The sequence below is a fragment of the Oncorhynchus mykiss genome, chromosome 17, assembly GCF_057628025.1.
Source record: "Oncorhynchus mykiss isolate SJ-2025 chromosome 17, ASM5762802v1, whole genome shotgun sequence".
Taxonomy (NCBI): domain Eukaryota; kingdom Metazoa; phylum Chordata; class Actinopteri; order Salmoniformes; family Salmonidae; genus Oncorhynchus; species Oncorhynchus mykiss.
In genome coordinates this window covers 17,117,257-17,139,533 of record NC_143038.1, presented here as the reverse complement: position 1 = coordinate 17,139,533, position 22,277 = coordinate 17,117,257, and the positions used below count along the sequence as shown (strand labels likewise).

At 40.1% G+C, this 22,277-nt stretch overlaps 1 protein-coding gene across 4 annotated transcripts; it reads right to left on the bottom strand.

The window, feature by feature from the left end:
- Positions 1-224: 224 nt before the first annotated feature.
- bdh2 (3-hydroxybutyrate dehydrogenase 2) lies at positions 225-22,034 on the bottom strand. 4 transcript variants are annotated; one of them, XM_090204944.1, is made up of 12 exons: positions 21,858-21,931; positions 21,086-21,144; positions 19,938-20,004; positions 13,711-13,813; positions 12,689-12,767; positions 7,373-7,469; positions 6,899-7,007; positions 5,299-5,359; positions 1,847-1,960; positions 1,351-1,409; positions 996-1,088; positions 225-661 (listed from the first exon to the last, which is right to left on the bottom strand). In XM_090204944.1, the coding sequence occupies exons 2-12, from the start codon at positions 21,102-21,104 to the stop codon at positions 608-610; spliced, it is 855 nt and encodes a 284-aa protein (XP_090061070.1). In that variant the 5' UTR covers positions 21,105-21,144; positions 21,858-21,931; the 3' UTR covers positions 225-607. The 4 variants fall into 4 exon arrangements, with proteins under 4 accessions (XP_090061070.1, XP_090061069.1, XP_090061068.1 ...); XM_090204943.1 differs by having other exon boundaries at positions 21,086-21,161; positions 21,858-21,926; XM_090204942.1 differs by lacking the exon at positions 21,086-21,144 and having other exon boundaries at positions 21,858-21,933.
- Positions 22,035-22,277: the final 243 nt, after the last annotated feature.

The following is a 22,277-nucleotide window of genomic DNA, read 5'->3' as shown; positions in this document are numbered from 1 at the left end:
ATAAGCTGGAGTAACTTTCACACACACAGAGGATCACAGAGAAAAAAACGTTAAAGCTATACACAGTGTGACGGCACAGGATAGCGGTTGTCACATGATTGGTTTCACTCAGCCAATCAACTGCTTGCAAAGACCCAAACACTAAAAACAATAGTGATTATGCTTCACAAATGAGCAGTTACAACACATTAAATAAAAAAATAAAAAAAAGTTACAAAAGTAAGTCAAGTATTGCATTGTGTTTATTAGCTATATGTAATCATTGTGTCAATGAGCTCAAAATCACATGTACAATGAGATGGATGTTTAAAACTAGTTGATTACAGTATATTATTGTACACTTACGAGGTACTTTTGGTGCTACAAAACAAGGAAACCAGAAGTCATTATTCTTAGAGACTATATTGAATGTACACCACATAATCAAACACTTCATGAAAAATTTGAAAAATCTGTAAAAATGTCAGCAGCTTCTGTATGATTTCAAAATAAGTCAAGATTTTGGCATTCCATATAAGGCATAGGCCACTGAAATTTCTATTACTGTAACTAACAGTAACTCGTGGCAGGTTTCTCGAGCTTCCTTGTGCTCTGTACCGTAGGTTCTTCAGAGCCTCCATCCTCCATCAATGATATGCTCAGTTCCAGTGACATAGGCAGACTAGAGGGAGGTGGAATAAACAGTTACACTTTACTTGGACATGATCAGTCCAATCAAATCTACTGTACATATAACATCATTTGATGTAATTTCATCTGTGGCCAATGACCTTGAGCCTTCTTGGAAGCAGTCATAAGGGCGACAACGTCATAACTTAGCTTAACAGATGTTTCAAATAAATTGTTGAAGAACATAACTAAACCCCTGGCTACATCAGCTGTCATTAAGCACCCAGTGGCATGCTAACGCACGGTAACAAAAAAAACATTAACCCAACATTCAGATACTTTTTGTTGGTGTTGCTGTGGGCTCTGCAGACCATGAATGCGCTCACCTCGTCTGAGGCCAGGTAGACACAGAGGTGTGCCACCTCCTCGGCAGTGCACATTCGTCCCGTCTTCTGTCTCGCCATGAAGTCTTTTAGGGCCTGCAGAGATGAAGCAGTAAAATATATTTACTATTGGCATCTTTCTAATGGAGCGTTTCCCGCGGTGGGTTAAAAGGGCCACGTAAAATAGCCATCGAATCTAGTCAGCGTTGGTACTTTGTACATGCAACACTGACAAATCTGTAAATTATTATTTATTTATCAATTAATGCACAGACATATGGTGCACAGTGACCTTATTTTAGGCTGTCCTGTTATACACTAAAACAATATGACAGTAGTTGTGGAAGATAGAGAGTACCTGTTCTGGATTAGGCTGAGCCTGGATTCTCCCCCTCAGAGACGGGGTGTCCACGGTCCCTGTTTAGCAGAGAGGACACTTACATTTTGCACATAATCCCTATTCTTTATACAGTGAATGGTAGATCACAATGATTAAACAAAAAACAATACACTTTTCACAGGGAGACATCTCTGTACTGTGAACTTGTCTTTGGTGTGAGCGGCATGTTAAATTCTTGAAAATATAACCCGAGCGTAATTTTAAGCTGAGCAGCGCGAGCCACTCGCAGAGCCACACGGCTTATGCCCAGGTTTCATTTAAATAAATGGGAGCGTATCATGATTGACAAAAGTTCCCTGTCCAGTATAGCATTCCTGTAAGCAGGGCCTGTAAGCAGTGTTTGTGTTATAATCTAACACAGATCATGCCATTCGTGAGTCATGCTAGGGTATGATTAAAAAGGAAAGGCATGTTAATCAGATTTTACACAAGGAATGTAGGGTGCAGTGCTTACCAGGACATACGCAGTTACAGCGAATGCCTTGCTCGAGAAAATCGGCTGCTATAGATTTGGTGAGCCCAATGACAGCAGCTTTGGAGGTGCTGTACACGCATCGATTCACCACACCTATGGAGGGAACACACGCAACCACATGTTTTGCTTGACTAAATACATAGTCAGAGGATTGGATAGAGTAGACTGTGGACTGTGACCAAATTTCATTGGATGTTCAAGATGAATTACCATACATAAATACATACTCAGGGTTGGGGAGTAACGGATTACATGTAAGGGATTACAAAAAAATGGTAACTAACCTGTTACCAGCTAAAATATTGTAATCGGATTACAGATACTTTTGAAAAACTATACGATTACTTTGAGGATTACTTCTAAATCCAGAAAGGATGTTCGCTGAAAAAAAATCTTTGGCAATTCTGTTTCTAAATGACATTCAAATCAGCATTGAAAAAAGGCACAAGTTTAAGTTTGTTCCACCTGAGTGAGTGTGACCACAAGTCAGAGACCACTATGATGACACCAAATGTGTTTGATGGATCGCGGGAAAAGACCATGAATAGGCTTTTGTAGGCTACAGTCCAAGCTATGGCTTCCAATGGTGCGACTGCTGTCGGCATTCAATGACTATCCAATTTGAATAAAGGATGGTAAGGTGTAGTGTGCGGCGATACGGATATCACTTATTATTGATATCTACATAGCGCATTGATGTGAATCACACTGCTGTTCTCTCATTTAGCTATTTGCACCTCATGAATTGTGCTTGTTGTGGATGTCCGTTCACGAATCTAAATGTGTATTTGAACCCAATAATGGTTGAATTCAAGAAGTTTAAGCTGCCCATCAATCATTGTTTTTTAAACCAGTGGACAACCAGAGAAAAATGCGCTCTTGCAACAGCTGCATAGTGTGGATCCCAACCTATGAAATAAAAGTGGGTCTGATTAAAAAAAAAAAGCATAGGCCTAATGGACACATGCTCAAACTCGCACACTTTTGATAGACTTAAAAAAGGGGCAATCTGTAGTTGCTACATCCATTTTTGGACGAATTATATATATATAAAAATAAAGGGAACACTAGGATAACATCCTAGATCTGAATGAAATATTCTTATTAAATACTTTTTTGTTTTTCTTTACATAGTTGAATGTGCTGACAACAAAATCACACAAAAATTATCAATGGAAATCAAATTTATCAACCCATGGAGGTCTGGATTTGGAGTCACACTCAAAATTAAAGTGGAAAACCACACTACAGGCTGATCTAACTTTGATGTAATGTCCTTAAAACAAGTCCAAATGAGGCTCTCAGTAGTGTGTGTGGCCTCCACGTGCCTGTATGACCTCCCTACAACGCCTGTTCAAGCTCCTGATGAGGTGGCGGACGGTCTCCTGAGGGATCTCCTCCCAGACCTGGACTAAAGCATCCGCCAACTCCTGGACAGTCTGTTGGTGGATGGAGCAAGACATGATGTCCCAGATATGCTCAATTGGATTCAGGTCTGGGGAACGGGCGGGCCAGTCCATAGCATCAACACCTTCCTCTTGCAGGAACTGCTGACACACTCCAGCCACACGAGGTCTAGCATTGTCTTGCATTAGGAGGAACCCAGGGCCAACCGCACCAGCATATGGTCTCACAAGGGGTCTGAGGATCTCATCTCGGTACCTAATGGCAGTCAGGCTACCTCTGGCGAGCACATGGAGGGCTGTGCGGCCCCCCAAAAAAATGCCACCCCACACCATGACTGGCCCACCGCCAAACCGGTCATGCTGGAGGATGTTGCCCTCCTACGGCCTCCTCCACGTCTCCTGATGTACTGGCCTGTCTCCTGGTAGCGCCTCCATGCTCTGGACACTACGCTGACAGACACAGCAAACCTTCTTGCCACAGCTCGAATTGATGTGCCATCCTGGATGAGCTGCACTACCTGAGCCACTTGTGTGGGTTGTAGACTCCGTCTCATGCTACCACTAGAGTGAAAGCACCGCCAGCATTCAAAAGTGACCAAAACATCAGCCAGGAAGCATAGGAACTGAGAAGTGGTCTGTGGTCACCACCTGCAGAACCACTCCTTTATTGGGGGTGTCTTGCTAATTGCCTATAATTTCCACCTGTTGTCTATTCCATTTGCACAACAGCATGTGAAATGTATTGTCAATCAGTGTTGCTTCCTAAGTGGACAGTTTGATTTCACAGAAGTGTGATTGACTTGGAGTTACATTGTGTTGTTTAAGTGTTCCCTTTATTTTTTTGACCAGTTTTTTTTTGTGTGTGTGTGTGTGTGTGTGTGTGTGTGTGTGTGTGTGTGTGTGTGTGTGTGTGTGTGTGTGTGTGTGTGTGTGTGTGTGTGTGTGTGTATATACACATACATACATACACACACTTGAGGAATATAACTTAAATGCCTCATGAGCTTAGTTCAACTGTCACACTCCATGAAAACCCAAAATATAAGCTAGTTTTTCTCCAATATTTGTAAACGTAAACAAACACTGTGTAGCCTCATAACATGGTGAAAACAATCATTTTGATATAATGGATGGTCAGTCCTTGCATCCATAGTTGTCTATTAATCTGAGAATGGTTACATTTATCCAGTCCCATCCCTCAGTTTTTTACCAAAACAGAGGCGGGGCGACCGTTATGTTACTGTTTCATCTGTGGATTTGCCCTTTAAACAACTTCATATTATGAAGATATTTTGTTGTCACCAACAAAAAAGTAAACATATGGCATTTCTTTTCCCAGTGTAAATAGCACTTTCAGTAGTGCTCAAAGAATGCCATTCCATGAACGCAGCAGTTATTTTTTAACTTGAATCAATGAGCCCATTCAGTCCTCCATAACAACAAAATCATAAACAGAGTAGTTATGCTCAGGTAAAACAATTTGACTAATCTATACTTCCATATTTCCAAGTCCTATTCTTGAAGATCAAGGGGTATAACATTTATTGGAATTCTGATCGACTTTGGTTTTTAATGTAAAGATATAATTTAAATCATATTGTTATAATTAGTAGAAAGCGATGGGTTAGAAGAAGCCTACATAACCAACCCATAAAGTAAAATTTTACATCCATATATGGCCAGCTATGTAAACTTTAACATTGGTTTATCCTGCAATATGTACCGTTTAATTGGTAACATACATTTTTGTCTTCTAATGTCTCTTAAGGGGAAAGAACTCTAAAAGTAACAGAATGTAATCAGAATACGTTACCGAGTTTGGGTAATCCAAAAGTTGTTACTGATTACAATTTTGGACAAGTAACAAGCAACTGTAACAGATTACATTTAGAAAGTAACCTACCCAACCCTGTACACAAACGTTCCATACGCACAAAAATCTTCTTTCAAATGTTGTGCACAACTTTGTTGCATGTTGCATTTAAATTTTAGTTCATTATTACAAAAAAAAAAAAAAATCCTTACCTTTTATACTGGAGGCCACAGACGCCATGTTAATGATATTCCCAGACTTCTTGGCCAACATCTGAGTTGAGAAAAAAAATTGTTGATCAACAGGACAGTGTTATCCAAGTAAGTGATCCAATTTAAAAGACAATTCCACTACAATATCTGCTGCAGTAACTACAAAAAGAATGCCCCTACACGATCATGGCCAATGCATTCGCCAAGTAGTCAAAACAAATCGATAAAGGGTTTGGCTCGTGAGACCGCTTTGAAATAAATCTTAAATCACAAAAGCTTTATTAAAAGTTTTTTTGGCAGCAGCAAAACAGTGAGCAGACATCTCATTTTTTTTATCTACAGTATGTAGGCTATGACATAATTTTAGCCAGAACCTGGCAGGTAGCCTAGAGTAGACTAGGTGAAAAATCTGTCTGTGCCCTTGAGCAAGGCACTTAACCCTAATCGCTCCTGTAAATTGGTCTGGATAAGAGTCTGCTAAATTACTAAAAATGTTACATTACAGAAATCCATGGCTATATACCCATCATGGAATGAGAGATAATCCGATGACTCGTATTTAGAAACATTTAAGTTATTTTCCTGTATTATTATATATTTTTTCAATTTCGTGGTATCCAAATGGGTAGTTAAAGTCTTGTCCCATCGCTACAACTCCCATACAAAACCCTCCCCTAACCCGGACAACGCTGGGCCAATTGTGCGCTGCTCCATGGGTCTGCCGGTCACGGCCGTTTGCGACAGAGCCTGGACTCGAACCAGGATCTCTAGTGGCACAGCGATGCAGTGCCTTAGACTGTGCCACTCGGGAGGCCCTAGTGTCACAAATTTGATGCAGTCATTGTGTGCAAGGGATCCACGCATCCACCATAAGGATCAAATACAATTCTTTGGATTACTTGACATACTATAAGTGAAGTTATCCAAATACTTGTGATTTCTTCAGGGAGGGGGGTGAAACACTTCATACATAGTGCCTTAATTTCTAAATGGTAAAACAGATAGAAATGACAATACCTTAAAAAAAAGTGACATTCTGTACAGTCATCTCATATTCATAATTTAATCTCAAATTAAAAATATTGGCATAAAATAAATGTAGTTCCTTCAGAAAGTATTCACACCCCTTTACTTTTTCCACATTTTGTTGTGTTACAGCCTGAATTTAAAATGTATTAGACTGGGTAACTGATCTACACACAATACCCCATAATGACAAAGTGGAATTGTTTGTAGATTTGAAAAATATATATTGATAAAGAAAATGAATAGCTGAGACAGAGACACGCACCAAGCTCTCCCTACATTTGGTAAATCCGACCACAACTCTATCCTCCTGATTCCTGATTACAAGCAAACATTAACGCAGGAAGCACCAGTGACTCTGTATACAAAAAAGTTGTCAGATGAAGCAGATGCTAAGCTACAGGACTGTTTCTGAATTTAGGCTGTAACAACAAAATGTAAAATAAGTCAAGGGTTATGAATACTTTCTGAAGGCACTGTAGCTTCACAGTTGAAATTCATATGGTGAGGACTGTGTCTTCCTTAATTCTGGGGTCAGAGGTCGGTGGAGTAAAGCGGCGGGATGGTTGGTCACCTTGGGTAGGAAAGCCCTGCTCATGAGGTACATGCTGCGGACGTTGACGTTCATGGTGAAGTCCCAGTCCGCCTCCTCGCAGTCCAGGATGGAGCCGTGATGGACAAACCTGGGAGGGGTGATGGGTAGTGGTCAATTTTGGATTGCCAAAATCCCGAAGTAACCCTTTAAATTGTGTTTGCAGTAGTCTTAAAAAGTGTGAAATGTGACCTGTTGAAATTGTGCAGGTTCCCTACGTGGAGAGGGAAAATGTGAAGACAAATAATTTTCCTGGTTTACACAAAATAAAATGTAGATAGTGCCCTAGCTACTTCGGTACAGGGGGCACCTTTTGGAAAATGGTGTGTGATGGTACAACACATCTGATCTGACTTTAATTAATTCAGTGTGTCATCGATATACTTGAATCAATCCCTCAAAATACATAAATAAAGATACAAGTGAAAAAGGAACAGGAAAAAACATAAAAAATACCCGGCAACATTGAACAGCACATCTATGTGGTCAAACTCCTTGGCCAGCGCTTCCACTTGGTCCTTCTTGGTCACATCCACCACCTTAGTTTTGATACCTAGGAGATATACGTCAGATTAGCCACAAAAACCATAGGTGGATGCGGGCTGGATCACGTGAAGTGATGTGTCTAGATTTTAAAAGTTCTACATAGATTTGGAAATGTTAACTGTGTTGGAGCGTTCTCGACAAACACTTTTCAGACCAGGTAGCTATTACGCTTTCCAAAGTCAAGACAGAACTTCATTTTATTGATAAGATAGAGACGAATTTACCATCCATCGAGTAAGACTCAACCATTACTTCCACGGTAACCAGTTGTTTACTGGACAACAAGCTATGCAGTAATGAGCAATGAGCTAATATAGCAACTACTAAAACAGGGGAATTATTATCACAACCATAATTAATCTAAGATTCTCCTCCTATAAATAACTAAACCTCTGATTGTATATCCATACCAAGCAAAACTAAGTATTTTTCTAAAATAATTCAAAACTCTCAACAGAGGAAGCCACCTTTCTCAAACTCAAAAGAGCATTGAATAGCATGAATAAAGGCACATTACCTGATTGGGACAGTATTCCTCCTATGGTCTATTTAAAATGTTGGAATAAATTACAGTTGAAGTCGGAAGTTTACATACACCTTAGCCAAATACATTTAAACTCAGTTCTTCACAATTCCTGACATGTAAAAAAAACTTCCCCGTCTTAGGTCAGTTAGGATCACCACTGTATTTTAAGAATGTGAAATCCCAGAATAGTAGAGGAATTGATTTATTTCAGCGTTTATTTCTTTCACCACATTCCCAGTGGGTCAGAAGTTTACATACACTCACTTAGTATTTGGTAGCATCGCCTTTAAAATGCTTAACTTCGGTCAAACATTTTGGGTAGCTTTCCACAAACTTCCCACAATAAGTTGGGTGTATTTTGTCCCATTCCTCCTGACAATGCTGGCGTAACTGAGTCAGGTTTGTAGGCCTCCTTGCTGCACACGCCTTTTCAGTTCTGCCTACATATTTTCTATAAGATTGAGGTCAGGGCTTTGTGACGGCCACTCCAATACCTTGACTTTGTTGTCCTTAAGCCATTTTGCCACAACTTCGGAAGACTTCGGAAGATTGCTTGGGGTCATTGTTCATTTGGAAGATTCATTTGCGACCAAGCTATAACTTCCTGACTGATGTCTTGAGATGTTGCTTCAATAAATCCACAATGTTCATGCCTCATGATGCCATCTATTTCGTGAAGTGCACCATTATGTCAATTAGCCTATCAGAAGCTTTTAAAGCCATGACATTATTTTCTGGAATTTTCCAACCTGTTTAAAAAAGGCACAGTCTACATAGTGTACGTAAACTTCTGACCCACTGGAATTGTGATACAGTGAATTATAAGTGAAATAATCTTGTCTGTAAATAAATGCTACCAAATACTAAGTGAGTGTATGTAAACTTCTGCCCACTGAATGTGACGAAAGAAAAAAAAGCTGAAGCAGTGTTCCTAACTGACCTAAGACAGGGAATTTTTAGTAGGATTAAATGTCAGGAATTGTGAAAAACTGAGTTTAAATGTATTTGGCTAAGGTGTATGTACAATTCTGTACAAACTGTATGTTGTAAACTTTCATTTATAGGCTAGGTTGTAGCAACCTCATGATAGCTGCTGGGACAATTTGAGTATCATGTAGTAGCCTAAACCTATCGATGTTACATTGAATGGAATATGAATGACTGTCATCCAACATGCTGTAATAAAAATAAGGCCATGCTCAAAAGTATCATCCTCCCTTAACTTAAACGGCACCAACCACCACTGTTTAAATATCAATACATTGGCAAGGCCTACAAAATATATATATTCTTAAAGTTGGGGGTGTATTAGGCCCTATTTATGTACAATTATATAACATTGAGGTCCTTGAATTACAATTAAGTGGTTGAAAATATCTCTGAAACTCCTTGAATTTGACTTGTCAATGTCTGTATGAACACCACTTAAAGGATGTATAGTCCTAGGCTGTACAGGTGGAGTTATGGGCCAATTTGCAAGTACACCAGTGGAACTGCATGAAAATCCTTATTTTAGTTCCAAACCATTTACAAATGTGGATCACAATGTCACATATTGGCCCCATTATTTATAGAAAAACCCATATACATTTCCTTCCTTAGATAAAACCATTGGCAGAAACTTTAACAGGGGGCCTCCCGAGAAGGGCAGCGGACTAAGACACCGCAACGCATTGCTAGAGGTGTCACTACAGACCCGGGTTCAATCCCAGGCTGTGTCACATGAGGCGGCGCACAATCGGCCCTGCGTCGTCCGGGTTAGAGGAGGGTTTGGCCGACCGGGATGTCCTTGTCCCATCGTGCTCTAGCGACTCCTTGTGGCGGGCCGGGCGCATGCATGCTGACTTTGGTCTCCAGTTGTATAGCGTTCCCTCTATCACATTGGTGCGGCTGGCTTCCGGATTAACCGAGCAGTGTTTCAAGAAGCAGAGTGGCTTGGCAGGGTCACGTTTCGGAGGATGCATGGCTCTCGACCTTCGCCTCTCCCGAGTCCGTACGGGAGTTGCAGCGATGGGACAATACTAACTACCAATTGGATATCACGAAATTGGGGAGAAAAAGGTTAAAAAAAATTACAATTAAAAACTTTAATAAACCCAGTTGCTTTAACCATCACATTATAGTCAAAATGAATATATTGTCACGGCTGAATTTCTGTAGTTTACAGAAGTAAAGAAGTAGGAGGATTATCCGGAGGAAAGTTTAAATTGTATTTCCAGGCACGAGCATTTCGCCCCATCCTAAATTGGTTTAGACATGATTTTTCTTAGTATAGTGTCTCCTATATCACGCTTTGGTCCCATTATTGCTAACACAATTTCTATTTGGCGAAAAATTTAAAAACAATTTCACTTGGAATCAAAATGGCATGGCCATACTCCCAATATTTCACAATAATGCCTTGCGATTTGGAGGGTGGCCTTTGGTCCAAATGTAGAATCAGTACACTTACCGATATCATGGACAGTAATAGTTTGAGAACATTCCAAGATATGAAAGATACATGCACATTATCAGACAACTCCTTTTTTCTATATTGACAACTTAGGTCAGCTACACTGGCTTATGGAGTCCCTTGGGAAACCAAACTACCGAACCATCCAATTATTGGTTTTATAAATAAACTCTGGGCTCCCGAAATAACTGATCTCAAAAATATATAAACATCTGGAAAGCTCATTATGAGCTAGCCATTAAAAAAAAAGTATGTTCCACAGATCTAATTGAATCGGAACAACCCTTTAACTGGAACAGAATATGGAAAAATATTACCTTGGCATCCCGTAATCCCAACCATTCATTTATAAAATGCTCAGTTTGTTCGCACACTGTATTTAAGTGGGAGTGCCCTTTAGTTAAATTCTTCTGGGGCAAAGTAAAAATTAATTTAGAAATTTAAATATTCAATACTTTGCATATATTATGTTTCTTAAAGTGGATACAGTTACTATTAGACGTTATAACAATTATCGACAGCGAGAATGAATGGTGCTAATCAAGGAACAATTGAGGCCTTGACATATATACTTGACTCTAAAGAACAATCCCAGCTAAAGCCCCACACACAAATTATATAATTGATTTACTTTTTGCTTTCAGGCCCACAGGCTGGTACATTTTGGATAAGTATTTAATTATCCAAAATCTGTATACTATAGATATACTATAACTTTAATATCGGCAGCATTCTAACTTCTGTTGCATTCATTTTATCCATTTATTCTCGCTGTTATCCAAAATATCTAAGCATGTGGACAACCCAGTGTACCTTCAGAGCGCAGCCACAAATTGGAAGGAACGAACGTGTAGGGCACAAGCATGAAATGTTGAGTAGCTTGATCCACTAGGACAGGACACCCGATGGTATATAATGCATGTATGAACCATACATAGGCACTTCATGTCCAAATCGCGAGATTTGAAAAAGATCCCGCTGCATCTCTTTAATACATCAGTAGTGTGGGAAGATGAACGTGCACGGAAGAAAAGCAGTACACTGTCCCTTTTAAGTAACTCACTTTGGGAGGAATATCTACCATAACTAAACACCCATGCCTCAAACATAAGCATGGTTGGGTCATGTACTGTGATCATTGCACATGTGTCGTAGAAATGCATTTAAGCATTGGAATGTATTGTAATAACAGCAGTTCATAACCCCTAAAAAAAACTACCCATTACACCTAAACAGTATGGTTAGAGATTAAACCATGGACATTGTTTTAATGTAGCCTTTGAAAACACCTGGGTTTTGCTATCCTCAAAAGGTAAGCGTTAATAACTTAAAGGGGAAATTTGCAAATGGTACATCAATTTTGCACTTTTAAATTAATAAACGTATCCTTTCCAATCCAATTCAATGTCATTTCATCTTTGTGGACTGGAACCATCACAGAATCGTTCACTCAATAGCCCCCACTGCAAAGCACAAGTTCAGGCTGCTAATAAGCTTTTTTGCAACTTCCGGTTTATTTAAAACATTATGGTTCATTTGCTCATGTAAAAATATCACCCTGTGTTTGCAATATTGAACAATTATATGGTTGAAAATTTAACTATGGCTGAGTGGTAACTCTCCCTGTGCTCATCACATATGCAACTCCCCGCCAGAGACCGGGGTTTCTTTCCAGAGTTAACCCTTCCAGGTTATCTCCCCTCTTTACCTCCTTTCAAATGTATAATATGTCTAAAGAAAAGTTTGAAAATGTGAGACTGCAATTCAAAACAACGTGGCCAGTTGCATTTCCCCAGATGACATGCTTCTTTTGAGCCTAAAATGAAGAAAATGTAAGCAAAATTGTAGGAGATCCATCCCACTGCAATTTTGTGGCTCACGGTATAATATAGATACCCCATCAGAACCCCAAATATAAGCTTTATATTACATTTTTTTGTTGTAAACAATGTAATTTGTAAACAAACATGGTTAAAACTATACTTTTGATATCACGGATGGTCAATCCTCACATAGTTCCTTCTATGAACCTGAGAGTAGTTACATTTCTCCAGCCCCATCTCTCAGCAGTTCACCAAAACAGTGGCAGGACTCTATAGACTCTATAGAACAGGAACATTCATTGGGGTGTACTGGGGGTATTGCATTCAAACTAATGTCTTTAAGATTTGATATGAATGAAGGGCACATCTTAATTCTTAGGATGCCCAGTAATTGAAAGGTAGTAAACAAAAATAAACTGTACCAGGGTGGCCATCCAGTTCCTTCAGCTTCTCTCCATTGATATCTGTTGCGGTGACTTGAGCTCCTTCTTTGGCAAAGGCCTACAGTTAAAATGACAGAATATTACTTTCATGGTTATTTACAGTTCACTCAATATCAGTAAAATGTTCAAATGAATACATCATGAATACTTTACATCATTGTACAAGTCTTAGAGTAGGGGTAGGCAACTAGGTTTAGCCGTGTAAATTGACTGCAAGTAAACCCAAATAGATGCAAAAATATCATACCTCAATTGAGACATGATCACATAGGTCTCCATTTGTGGGAATAGTTTGGAATGGAATTCTTGGTTACAGTCTTTGGGAGGCCTAAACAAAATGCTAATAGGACGAATTTGGCAAGTGGGCTGCTTGTTGCCGACCCCCGTCAGAGGGTGTTTCTGAGAGCCTTAAAAATGTAATTCACCATATCTACACTGAGTGTACAAAACATTAGGAAACCTGCTCTATCCATGACAGACTGACCAGATAAATCCAGGTGAAAGCTATGGTCCCTTATTGGTGTCACTTGTGTAATCCACTTCAAATCAGTGTAGATGAAGGGGACGAGACAGGTTAAAGAAGTAATTTTAAGCCTCGAGTCATGGATTGTGTATTTGCAAGACAAAATATTTAAGTTCCTTTGAATTGGGTATGGTAGTGGGGGCCAGGCGCACTGGTTTGAGTGTGTCAAGAATTGCAACGCTGCATGGGTTTTCATGCGCAACAGTTGTGTGTATCAAGAATGGTCCACCATCCAAAGGACATCCAGCCAACTTGACAACTGTGGGAAACAATGGCGTCAACATGGGCCAGCATCCCTGTGGAACGCGTTCAACACCTTGTAGCGTCCATGCCCCGATTAATTGAGGCTCTTCTGATGGCAAAAGGGGGTGCAACCCAATATTAGGAAGGTGTCCCTAATGTATTGTACACTCAGTGTATACTTGTTTAGCAAATGTAGCCTAGCTGTGTGGTGAATGGTAAATTAAGTAAATATTACAATGGCTGCAGCTCTTCCAATGCCCTGGGCTCCTGCTGACAACACAATGACTTTCCCATCCAGGCGGCCCATGATGATGCAGTGTTTAATTCTACAGGTAATTCTGCATATGAACAAAAACAATGTCATTATTGTTGTTAAGATCACAGTCAAGGTAGAGTTGAAGTTGCCGTGGTGGATGTATTACCCCAAAACAGTGGTGGAATGGTCTTAAATACACATTTAGGCAACATAATGCTTTATTATTGTGAAATGTTTGATGTTTGTGTGTGAAAGATGTTTATTGGTTGGGTAAAATTGCATTATCAGCTGCAGCAGGTATTCTCACACCCCAAAGCCCTATACTACGTACTTGGTTAGAGTTAGCGAGGTAACTTTAGTCAAATCGGAGTTCAACTTGGGACAACCAGCACCACAAAAGTGGCTCACCTTTTAGCCAGGTCAATGTCTAGGGCAACGAATCCTTCAGAAATAAACTACTCTGGCCCAGGTTAACTCAGCGCTATCAACATTTTTCGTGAATGATGTGTCTGAGCCGCGAGTTGAGGACCAATTAAATCAGATTCCCTTCTACTAAAGATTGTATCATTCCCTTCATTTGATGAAGACTGATTCAATATTTTATTCATTAAATGTTTGTCTTTTTTATGTCAAAATACCTATCACATTACACATTTAGTAATGACAGAATGCATTTGAAACTTCATTGCACAGTAAAACTTGTATGACTTTATAATACAATGTTGTATTCCATAAAAGTGGGGGAAAAGGTGCTAGGGTTGTATTTTTCTATAAAGTGAAAGAACGGCGCCGGAGGAGATGGCTGCCGTTTTACGGCGCCTAACCAATTGTGCTATTGTGTGTGTTTTTTTTCTTCTTATGACCGAAAAGAGCATCTGGATATCAGGACAGCAACTATTCACCTTGTACTGGACAAATATTTTTTCTTTAACGAGTCGGACGCAAAGGATTTACTTCAGACACCTCACAAGGCCCAAATCCCTGTAATTCGCATGAGAAAGAGATATCGGGGACGTAGGTCGGGGTGCCTTCTAAGGAGCCGACGGCTAGTGGGTAATCTGCCTCAACCATCAGTCCTATTAGCCAACGTAAAATCATTTGACAACAAAATAGACGAGCTACGATAAAGAATATCCTACCAACGGGACATTACAAACTGTAATATCTTATGTTTCACCGAGGCATAGTTGAACAACGACATGAATAACATACAGTTGGAGTGGTTTACGCTGCATCGACAAGATAGAACAGCCACCTCCAGTAAGACAAGGTGTGGCGGTCTGTGTATATTTGTAATCAGCTGGTGCACGAAATCTAATATTAAGGAAGTCTCTAGGTTTTGCGCCTGAGATAGAGAATCTCATGATAAGCTTAGACCACACTATTTATCGTAGCTGTCTATTTACCACCACAAACCGATACTGGCACCAAAACCGCACTCAATGAGCTGAGTAAGACCATAAACAAACAGGAAAACGCTAATCGAGGCAGCGCTCCTGGTGGCCTTAAAATCCGTTGTACCTCATTTCTACCAGCATGTTAAACGTGCAACTAGAGGGGAGGAGAATTTTTTTTTTTTTAAATAAATAAAACTCTAGACCACCTTTACTCCACACACAGAGACGTGTACAAAGCTCCCCCTCACCCTTCATTTGGCTAATCTGACCATAATTCTATCCTACTGAGTCCTGCTTACAAGCAAAAACTAAAGCAGGAAGCAGTGACTCGGTCAATAACGAACTGGTCAGATGGCGCCGATGCTACAGGACTGTTTTGCTAGCACAGACCGGAAGAATCCCAGAACATATTCCAATGGCATTGAGGAGTACATCATATCAGTCATTGGCTTCTTCAATAAGTACATTGATGATGTCGTCCCCACAGTGACCGTGCGTACATACTAGAGGTCGACCGATTAATCGGAATGGCCGATTAATTTGGGACAATTTCAAGTTTTCATAACAATCGGAAATCTGTATTTTTGGGCACCGATTTGCCAAAATATATTTTTTTATACCTTTATTTAACTAGGCAAGTCAGTTAAGAACACATTCTTATTTTCAATGACAGCCTAGGAACGATGGGTTAACTGCCTTGGTCAGGGGCAGAACGACAGATTATCACCTTGTCAGCCCGGGGGATCCAATCTTGCAACCTTACAGTTAAGTAGTCCAACGCAATAACGACCTGCCTCTCTCGTTGCACTCCACAAGAAGACTGCCTGTTACACGAATGCAGTAAACCAAGGTAAGTTGCTAGCTAGTATTAAACGTATCTTATAAAAAACAATCAATCATAATCACTAGTTAACTACACATGGTTGATTATATTACTAGATATTATCTAGCGTGTCCTGCGTTGCATATAATCTGACTGAGCATACAAGTATCTAAGTATCTGACTGACGGTGGTAGGCAGAAGCAGGCGAGTAAACATTCATTCAAACAGCACTTTCGTGCGTTTTGCCAGCAGCTCTTTGTTGTGCGTCAAGCATTGCGCTGTTTACGACTTCAAGCCTATCAACTCCCGAGATGAGGCTCGTGTAACCGAAGTGAAATGGCTATCTAGTTAGCGTGCGCTAATTGTCGTTGTGTTGCTGGTTCGAGCCCAGGGAGGAGCGAGGAGAGGGACGGAAGCTATACTGTTACACTGGCAATACTAAAGTGTCTATAAGAATATCCAATAGTCAAAGGTTAATGAAATACAAATGGTATAGAGGGAAATAGTCCTATAATTCCTATAATAACTACAACCTAAAACTTCTTAACTTGGAATATTGAAGACTCATGTTAAAAGGAACCACCAGCTTTCATATGTTCTCATGTTCTGAGCAAGAACTGAAACATTAGCTTTCTTACATAGCATATATTGCACTTTTACTTTCTTCTCCAACACTTTGTTTTTGCATTATTTAAACCAAATTGAACATGTTTCATTATTTACTTGAGGCTAAATTGATTTTATTGATGTGTTATATTATGTTAAAATAAGTGTTCATTCAGTATTGTTGTAATTGTCATCATTACAAATGTAAAAAAATAAGAAATTGGCCGATTAATCGAAATCGGCTTTTTGGGTCCTCCAATAATCGGTATCGGCGATGAAAAATCATAATCGGTCGACCTCTAGTACATACCCCAACCAGGAGCCAAGGATTACAGGCAACATCCGCACTGAGCTAAAGGGTAGAGTTGCCGCTTTCAAGGAGCGAGACCCTAACCCGGACGCTTATAAGAAATCCCACTATGCCCTCAGACGAACCATAAAACAGGCAAAGCGTCAATACCGGCTCAGACGCTCCTCGGATGTGAAAAGGCTTGAACACTATTACAGACTACAAAAGGGAAATACAGCTGCGAGCTGTCCAGTGACACAAGCCTACCAGACTAGCTAAATTACTTCTATGCTCAATTTGAGGCAAGCAACAATGAAGCGTGCATTAGAGCATTGGCTGTTCCGGACAACTGTGTGATCACGCTCTCCGTAGCCGATGTGAGTAAGCCTTTTAAACAGGTCAACATTCCCAAGGTCGCAGGGCCAGACGATTTACCAGGACGTGTACACTGAGCATGCGCTGACCAACTGGCAAGTGTTGGCGCAGATATTTTCAACCTGTCCCTGACTGAGTCTGTAATACCAACATGTTTCAAACAGACCACCATAGTCCCTGCGCCCAAGAAAACCAAGGTAACCCGCCTAAACGACTACCAACCCGTAGCACTCACATCTGTAGACATGAAGTGCTTGAAAGGCTGGTCATGGCTCAGTTCAATACCATCATCCTAGAAACCCTAGATCCACTCCAATAGATCCACAGATGACGCAATCTCACTAAGCTACGGCCCCTGGGACTAAACACCTCCCTCTGAAACTGGATCCTGGACTTCCTGACGGGCCGCCCCAGGTGGTAAGGGTAGGTATCAACACATCTGCCACACTGATCCTCAACACTGGAGCCCCCCCCAGGGGTGCGTGCTCAGTCCCCTCCTGTACTTCCTGTTCACCTATGACTGCATGGCCAGGCACGACTCCAACACCATCATTAAGTTTGCAGACGAAACAACAGTGGCCTGATCACCGATAACAACCTCTCCCTCAACGTGATCAAGACAATGGAGACATTTGTGGACTACAGGAAAAAGAGGACCAAGCACGCCCCCATTCTCATCGACAGGGCTGTAGTGGAGCAGGTTGAGAGCTTCAAATTCCTTGGTGTCCACATCACCAACTAACTATCATGGTCCAAACACACCAATACAGTTGTGAAGAGGGCACGACAAAAACTATTCCCCCTCAGGAGACTGAATAGATATGGCATGGGTCCTCAGATCCTCAAAACGTTCTACAACTACACCATCGAGAGCATCCTGAATGGTTGCATGGCAACTGCCTGGTATGGCGACTGCTCAGCCTCCGACCGCAAGGCACTACAGAGGATAGTGCGTACAGCCCAGTACCGGGGCCAAGAATCCTGCAGTCCAGGAACTCTATACCAAGCGGTGTCAGAGGAAGGCCCTAAAAATTGTCAGAGACTCCAGCCACCCTAATCATAAACATTGTTCTCTGCAGGGTAAGTGGTACCGGAGCACCAAATCTAGGTCCAAAAGGCTTCTTAACCACTTCTACCCCCAAGCCATAAGACTCCTGAACAGCTAATCATATGGCTTCATAGACTATCCCCCTACCCCCTTTTACAGTGCTGCTACTATCTGTTTATTTTCTGTGCATAGTCACTTTAACTCTACCTACATGTACATATTACCTCAACTAACCTGTGCCCCTGTACATTGACTCTGTACCGGTACCCCCTGTATATAGCCTCGCTACTGTTATTTTACTGCTGCTCTTTAAATATTTGTTATTTTTAACTTATCCATTTTTTTACTCAACTTATTTTTCTTCAAACTGCATTGTTGTTTAAGGGCTGGTAAAAGTAAGCATTTCACTCTAAGGTCTACACTGGTTGGATTTGGCACATGTGACAAATAAAAGTTGATTTGATAGACATCCTGTGTGTTTTAATAAAATCAACTACATACATTGAGCTTGTCTGATGCTTTGAGGTTTGATTAAATAAGTCAAATGCCTCAAGAGGGCACCAGAGATGTAGATAATCAGAAGAGAAGAAAAAAAAAAAAAAAAAAAACTTATCCTTAACCAACTATTCTCCTTCCGCTCTTGCTGGCTTTCGCAGATTCTGCCATTACTCTCCTGAAGTTGCCAGTAATAGGCTACACAAGGAATCTGCATTCTCATGTTGAATGCCAATTTATCTTACCATTTCTAACGATCTGCATGCCAGTTATGGTGTTCATGTGCAAATTTTGTGAAAAAGTTATTAGAACGTCTTCATATCTCATAATCATTGTCATGTGGTTAATCAAAATTCTATCCAAATGACACAAACCTAAAAAGTGCCTTCTATTGCCAACAACTAAAAACTTGCTGTCTGATGTAGAAAATATCCTGATAAAAATAAATATCTTATAAATCACATAGTTGAAAATGTGTAACAAAATGTTTAATATTGTATCAACTATTAACTTGGGTCCAGCCCAAAGCTTGCACGAGGGAACTTGCAACATTGAATAAATATTCTGGGCCCTCAGATTTTGTGCACCAGTTAGCTCGGGACAGACAACTGTAGGCTATTTGCGCAAGGGATAAGAAGCAGTGCTTGACTTGGGCAGGAGCTCACCGGAAGTGATTACCATCACCTCAAATTGTCTACTGCTGTTACTCTTATAGAATATTAGTTCACAAGTATTGTGGAGCTCCTGCATCTAAATAAACAGTGCCAGCACCCAACATGAGTACAGGGACTTATTTCAGTCCAAGTCAAGCACTAATAAGTAACTTATTTTATGACATTTATCAAAAGGGAGAGAGCTGGAAAGATTTTTCAAATACATTGAGGAACTATTGTAATTATCAATGGATGTAAAAACATACTGTTTGCTTGCTGTGAGGTAAAGAAAACATTACTTTGAGAAGCTTCACAGGTGGTGTGTGGTGGTGTGTTAAGCCAATCAGAAATATTATCAGATCCCCAAATGTGCACATTTATATGCCTACATTTGCACTCAGGCCAGGTAACCTATAGGCCTACTTCTATGCATGCGCGTCCTTACTTAACATTGACAGGAGAGGTCCAAACAAAAGACAATGACTAAATTGACAAAACTCGTAAATGGAATGTTTCTCACAAGTGTAGCATAGGTCTCTCACTCTGCATACAATGTGTCCACTCAGCATACAATGTGTCCGGGAAGACTGGAATAATAATATTGAATGCATTCAAATAAATTATGGTAAGCAGAGTAACAAACATTGTAGATTAGAAATCATAGGGTTTAACGGTGGTGTGTAATAGGGAATTGATATACACTAACACTCAAATGCAAAAATTCACACAATGAAGTTATGAAACAATGAATGTGCACAAATTGGCGGGAGAGAGCACATTCTGGAGAGAGAAGTGCATTGTGCATCTGAGTGCATGTTCAATCCGACATCTGCATTGGCCATGCAGCAGTTAAGGTGATATGGCCTCAGTAGAAGTCAGGGCATTCCTGCTTCACTGAGCAGTGCAGAGTTGTTGTCAAGAAAGTGAGTTTGTGTTCATACAGGATCCAAGCATGTCAATGCGGAGCTATACAGAGCCCTCCGCTTTGTTAGAACATTTGGGAAGCACATAGCTATGCGGTACGGAGCTCGATTTGGCATCTGCATGCCTTTGAAGGCTCAGCAAATGCGTCACACCCTTCATATGGAGCCTCCGACCACATTTTCAGATCAAGCATAAATTGGCTTTTAGTCTAGGCCTCCGAAATGGATTAGGTCACTGTGGTGATTAGGTCAGATGTGCGCAAATATACAGTACCAGTCAAAAGTTCAGACACACCTACTCATTCCAGGGTTTTTCTTTATTTTTACTATTTTCTATTATATATTTGAGATTTTTTAAAGTAGCCACCCTTTGCAGAATAGTCATTTAAATGTATATGGGTTAAATGGAATAGTAACTGAAATACAGACTGACTGTAGGCCTACAACCTCTCACATATCGTAATATAATATTAACTCCAGCAGAATTATGCATTTCTTGCAGTAAAACTATACAAATGTTGATTATCTCAGGAACATGAGTGGAGAAATATGATTTCATTCTTTCAGCATCTCTAGAGAAAATATGAATCTGCGTGTAATGTGTTATCTTTGACACTTATGGAAGCAGACAGTATTTCAACCACAAAATATGCACCCAAAACTAACAGAAGTCTAATCAAAAACGTTTCTTAATTTTCTCAGCTTTTAAATTTCCTTAAAACTGGTCAAACTGATGACATTTTACCATTTTGCACAGGACCCATCTTTCCACTGTTTTTGAGTTATTGCGTTCTCCGCCGGTCCCTAAACAAAACATACAACTTTACAGGTGTCAATTAGATTACTAATGCATTCATTTCATCGATGTAAGACATTCTGGTGAGCACTACTTTCGTCTTCTGGGGCAACAAGTTATGACAGAAGAGAATCTACCTGCATCAAACTATAGTTGCAAATTAGATACTGAACAAAAATATAAAACGCAACATGAAACAATTTCAAAGATTTTACTGAGTTACTGTACTTTCTTGTTAGTTACATAAACTGAGATTAGGTAAACGATTAGATTTTAGCAACCAGGAAATGGCTGAGCGATTTCTGCATAGTGCATCTAGAAACTGAGGTGCGGTCCTTGGACTAAGGAGTAATGTTAGGCTCCTTTAGTACCATATTGGGCTAGGTTTGACAAGAATTGAAGGCATGTCAACCTCATCTCTTTTTTACCATGACATTTCCTCGCATGACATTTCCTTTAAAAAACACTTTCCTATCGTACTTTGTTATTCATTTGCAAGTTAATTCAATAGCTAGAATCATACTCTTTTGTTTTAACTATTCAGCGTGCAAAATTGTTGTTTCAAGCAAATACTATATTGATCTACACAGCAAACGTGTGCAACGGAGATTCATTACATAACGTTATATTTGCAATTAAATATGTAACTATTCATATGAGTGATACATGCTGTTTCGTCAGGGCAAAAATAACTTTGTAGGATAATTTTGAAACAACTTACTAACGCTCTGCAACGACAACAGACCATGAACTTCAGTCAGGAGATGCCTCGTGCCCATTTACTAAATTCTTATTGGCTTCTGTAGAAGGAAGTAGCTCGCGAGCTGATTCTTCTTCTTTAAAATGTGCACTTGTGGATCGTAACCAACTGAAAGGTGCATACATCGCCACCTACCTGAAAGGAAAACACATTACCACTCCACACATCCAATAACTCTATCGCCACATTCTTACTTAACCCAGTATTTCTAATAAAATAAAGCCTTACAAACCTTACTAATCCCCCACCCAAATCCTATCCCTGGCCAACCTCTCTGACCCTATCAAACTAACTCTCCAATCTAAATCTGTGACGGAGCTGGCAGTCACTCCAAACACATAAGTTCAAAATACAACTACACTCAAAAGTAATAAAAAAATG